General features: G+C 32.8%; 1 protein-coding gene across 1 annotated transcript in view; it reads right to left on the reverse strand.

Moving 5' to 3' along the window:
• The window catches only part of Pnpt1 (polyribonucleotide nucleotidyltransferase 1), a 42,480-nt gene that overhangs the window by 8,642 nt on the left and 28,808 nt on the right, over nucleotides 1–5,030 (reverse strand). The window contains exons 19-23 of the mRNA XM_010615869.3: nucleotides 2,997–3,103; nucleotides 1,809–1,880; nucleotides 1,665–1,728; nucleotides 903–986; nucleotides 392–475 (exon numbers count right to left, since the gene is read on the reverse strand). Coding sequence (XP_010614171.1) covers nucleotides 392–475; nucleotides 903–986; nucleotides 1,665–1,728; nucleotides 1,809–1,880; nucleotides 2,997–3,103 — 411 coding nt within the window. The remainder of the gene's footprint in view (nucleotides 1–391; nucleotides 476–902; nucleotides 987–1,664; nucleotides 1,729–1,808; nucleotides 1,881–2,996; nucleotides 3,104–5,030) is intronic.

The raw sequence follows: 5,030 nt of genomic DNA on the forward strand, positions 1-5,030 counted from the left end.
ATAGTAATAGATAAGGCATAACTCTAGTTTTTTTTTTTTGTACTGAAGACTGAACTCAGGACCTTGTGTTTTTGAGGCAGGTATGGTGCCCCTGAGCTAAATTCCCAGCCCTGATAAGGCATAACTCTAAAGTGAAAAACTCAAAATTATTCTGGAATGTTTGACTTTAAAATGTTGCAAAAAACTGATGCTGAATTCTATCCTTGAATATAGCTAAGGATGATAATTTGCTGATTTATAAAGAGGCACAGAAATCTCACAGTAAAGACATATTCTTTTCTCCTGGTCTCTCATTTCTCAAATATGCATTTTTGGAGGAACACAGGAAATGAAATAGCAAACTTACCTGGTTCAGGATTTAGTAAAAACCTTAACTTTATGCAACTCTTACCTGTTTCAGCTTGAAGTTTTTTTAAATGATATCCACCTGGTCCAACAAATTTTGCTCGTTTTGATAATGGAACCTCAATAGTTTCTGAAATGTAACACAAACAAATATATAAGTTCTAATACATATGTGACCCTAAAACATGCTTCACCATGAAATAGAAAAAGTTTATTACTTGATTAAAATGAATTTAAAATGTTCAAGAATATCCCCAAGTTTAAACTATTTTAAATTAAAATTTATTTTTTAAACTGATAATGTAAAAACTTAGAAACTGTACATATGTATGATATATTATATGATATTTTGATGCATATATACATAGTGTAATGTTTAAATCAGGAAACCTTTATCTTCAGAAGTATTATTTCTTAATGTTTTTCTAAAACATTTTAGCAATAAAAGCACTTTATGTTTTAATTTTGTGCATGGTGTAAAAAACTTTATAAACAGTAATATACTTTCATATATCAATGCTTACATTATCAAGAAATCAGTAATTTTAATGTATTACCTACAACAGGTCCATTTTCTTTTCTGGATGCTCGAGGTTTTGAAATTGTTTTGCTCATAATCTGTATTATTTCCTTCTTGGCCACTAGAAGAAATAAAACCAAACAAATATTATACATAAAATAAGTATCTCAAATATCTGCAGTTTTAGTTTTTATGGAATAAAATCTAAACTATTTAGCTTAATTATCAGAGATCTTCAAATCCCAATTATTTTGAAAATTTACTTATTTTTTTCTTTTCTTTTTTTTTTTGGTACCAGGGATTGACTAGGGTCCTTGCGCTTGCGAGACAGATGGTGGAACCACTAAGCCAAATCCCTGGCCCTGAAAATTCACTTATAATGTCTCTTCTGAATCCTATCTTGGAAAGTTGGTTAATGTAAAAATCGAAATTTCGCTGGTCTTTCACTTGAGTGGTTAGTCATGTACCTAATAATTAATATTCTTCATTTAAGTTACATGAAATTCCTCCTTTTGTTTTGGTGGTCTGATTAAGCAAAGTCCAGAGCCTCACGTGTGCTAAGCAAGCATTCTACCAACTGAGCTACCCCAAATGAAATTCCTTTTTTTTTTAGTATCAGGGATTGAACTCCGGTCCTTGCACTTGCAAGGCAGGCCACCAAACCGCTGAGCTAAATCCCTGGCCCTTGAAATTCCATTTTAAAAGCAATATTTTATAATAAGCTTAAAGGGAATTATAGTTCCCATTAGCAAACTAAAGAGTAACAAAAGGAGAAGAGAATAAGGCACAATGGCTTTACCTGATGCTTGCTGAATAGCCTCCATTACAATTTTTATTGGTATTCCTGGTAATTTAATATCAGCCTAATATAGAAGAGCCAAAAGTAAATGTTGATTCATGACATTATTTAAACATTACAAATTAGACAGAGTTTTAAAAATACCTGTAATGCAGTTATTCCCTTAGTGGTACCAGCTATTTTGAAATCCATGTCGCCGTTGTAATCTTCAATTCCCTTCAGAAATTTAAAAATTTACAAAGTTTAAACCAAAACAAAATTTACCCATAGTCACTGTAAAATTTCAAAATACAGCTTTAGGAATAAATCATGTTCTCTAAAACCAAATACAAAGAAAAATAATTAACTTTCTAATTATGACTTTTTTTTTGAGATAGTCTTGCTATTCAGGCTGGCCTTAAACTCGCTACATAGGCCAACCTGGATCTGAATTCAGTATAATCCTCTGGCCTCAGCCTCTTTAGTGGTGGGATTACAAGTATGCAGGTATGCACCACCATTCCTGGCTTTTTGTGACTTTTTGAAGTACAAATATTTTCACTGAAAACTCCTGATTTATTAGAAATCATTTTTATATCATGCCTCCTCAAATAAAAGCATAAAAATTACTTTACCTGTCCTAAAGTGAGCTACTATGTGTGTGAGACTGTCCTGTTGATTATCCCTAAAGCAGGCTGTAAGCAATGCAGGCTGTAAAGAGTTAACTACACAACTGACTTGTTTTAACTGAAAACACAATGTTAATCCTTAATCACAACCTATACCTGGTCTGTTTTGTTCCTAACACAAGAATGCTTTGTTTCTTCTTTTACAAACCTTGCCTGTGTCAGCAACATATCCCTAGCAGCTACATTTAGCTCCCTCTCACCAACTTAAAAATGACTGTGTCACCAATAAATATCTATGGTTCTAGCTGTTCAAGGCCTTTGCTTGCCCAAGCACTGGCCACCCCAGAACCCCATTTCTATCTCTTTAATCTGCCTCTAAGTTTTCTTGCCATGTGTCATAACACTGAAAAGGAGAATGAGAAGCTTGCTCCCTCTCCCCCTCTCTCTCTCCCCCTACACAAACACACACACACACACACACACACACACACACACACGCGCGCAATACATATATACACACACACACACAAAATACATATACACACACATATTATGTTAGGTATATATATATTATACAACTCATAGCCTTTAAAATCCTAGGGAAACACAGAAAGGATAAAAGAATCACTGTAACTGTTACTCAAGTACCAGCCTTCTAAGAATATGATAACTGTAAAGTATGTGGCCTTCACTATTAAATATGTGAACCTGGGAATATACTTGCCAGAATATCTGTCAGCAAACGATAATCTTCTATTTCACCTTTCTCAGGATTGATTTTGGTGACCAATCCTATTGCTACACCTGCAACAGCAGATGATACTGGAACCCCTAAAATTGAGAAAAAGATCTTTATGTGTAATGGATTTCTCATTGTTCATATTTATTTTAATATAAGAGGATGGTGTTCTCCAAATTGACAATCAACAAAGTTGACTTGGAAAGGTCTTAAGAGCCTTTTCAAGATCTGATTTTCTTTTTTGAACGTATAATAAAACTCCTTAAAACAATTTTTACAGGTAATCAATATGCTTGACAAAAACCTCCCTAATTAATAGCAAACTTTGTAATTTCTTTTTTTTTTTTTTGAGACAGGGTGTCACTCTGTAGTTCAGTGTGGCTTTGAACTCACTATGTAGCCCAGGTTGGCCTCAAACTTGTGATGATCCTCCTGCCTCAGCCTCCGCTGGGATTACAGGCATTGGCTACCCTGCCCAACTATAATTCTTAAATTATGGCTTGTTTTGTATTTGTGCTTTTGGTGCCATAATTTTCTTGAAAAGTAACCATGTAGTTGGTAAATTCTTCTAGCCTGAGCCCCAGTGCATTCCCCATAGCAATTATCATTAGTGCAGCATCCCAGAAAATTTCAGTGCACAAGTATAAATGTAAATATAATCTTACATTTTCTTTACTCATGGGAACACGCTACATATATTCATTCATTATTCTGTACCTTGCCTGTTTTACTTAGTAACATGTTTTAGACATTGATACATATTAGTATACAAAGTTCTACCTTATTACTTTGGTTGCCAAGTATATTTTTTTTATAAGATACAAGTAGAATTGCTGAGGTAAGTAGGTATGTGTATTTATAACTGTTGCACTGTTAAAGTGCCTTTCAAACATGTAGTGTTTTATACTTTTACTAGCAGTATATGAAGCTGCATGTTAGTCTGTAATTTTGTTAGTTTTTATTAAACATTTTGTTCTTCGAAAGAGTCAAAATAGTCACTTATTTTTAACCTGTTTTTTATGAGTGTGGTTTTGGAAATGTGTCTGTTCATGGCTTTCAACCATTTTTTATTTGGTTAGAATTCTTTTTATTGATTTGTAGAAGCTTTTTCAAAGATATTTTATTTGTGGTGCTGTAAGAGCACATCATTATGAATGTCTTTAATTATGAATATTAAAATATGAATGCAAAATATATTATTTCTTAGTTTGTTCACTTTACTAATAGTGATTATTTTTCTGGATAAAAATTTTAAAGTCGATATAGTCATGGCTCCTGGATTTTGCTTCTCAATGACATTTCTTCTCCAAGATTTTGATAAAATCTTCCATGTTTCATATAAAAAAATACTTAAGTTTTGATTACCTGGAATTTATTTTGGCACAATGGGATGTGATAAATATTTCATTCTCTCTAAGCAAACTCATACTTATGGTTCTATTACCATTATAATGTTGATTTACACACCTATCCTTTCTGGGGAGCTGGATCATCTGTCTCTAAATCATCTGCAGCTAAACATCCCCAAAACATCTTAAATATAAGTGAATCTCCTGCTATAAATGCTTTTCCTTTTATATTCCCTATCTTGGTTGAAAGCAACTAAACATTCATGCCAGAAATCAACACTTCTCATTTCTTATATTCCCTTCCTTTGTAAGATACAGTACTTATATTCATCAAATCACAACGATATTTTATCTTCTAAATTTTTTAGAAGGATGTCTTGTCCCCTAAATATTTAAATATATACCATTATTCCTTTAGTCCAACTTCACATTTTTTCTTGTGCTGGTAATAATTTCCCTATCTGGATTCTCCAATTTTTTGTGTGGTTGTTAGTTTTTGACTACCAGATTTTAATCTCTTCCCCTCCCTTCTAGCTTATCCCACTAACTTCCCAGGACCATCATCTAAGCCCGAAAAAACTACCTCAAAGGAAGAAGAAAAAAAATTAAAACATGCCACTCATTTATACAAAATTCTTTTAAGTTCTACATTTGTTTCTATATATATATA

The sequence above is a fragment of the Fukomys damarensis genome, unplaced genomic scaffold (genome assembly GCF_012274545.1).
Source record: "Fukomys damarensis isolate Sample0158 unplaced genomic scaffold, DMR_v1.0_HiC HiC_scaffold_2, whole genome shotgun sequence".
Taxonomy (NCBI): Eukaryota; Metazoa; Chordata; class Mammalia; order Rodentia; family Bathyergidae; genus Fukomys; species Fukomys damarensis.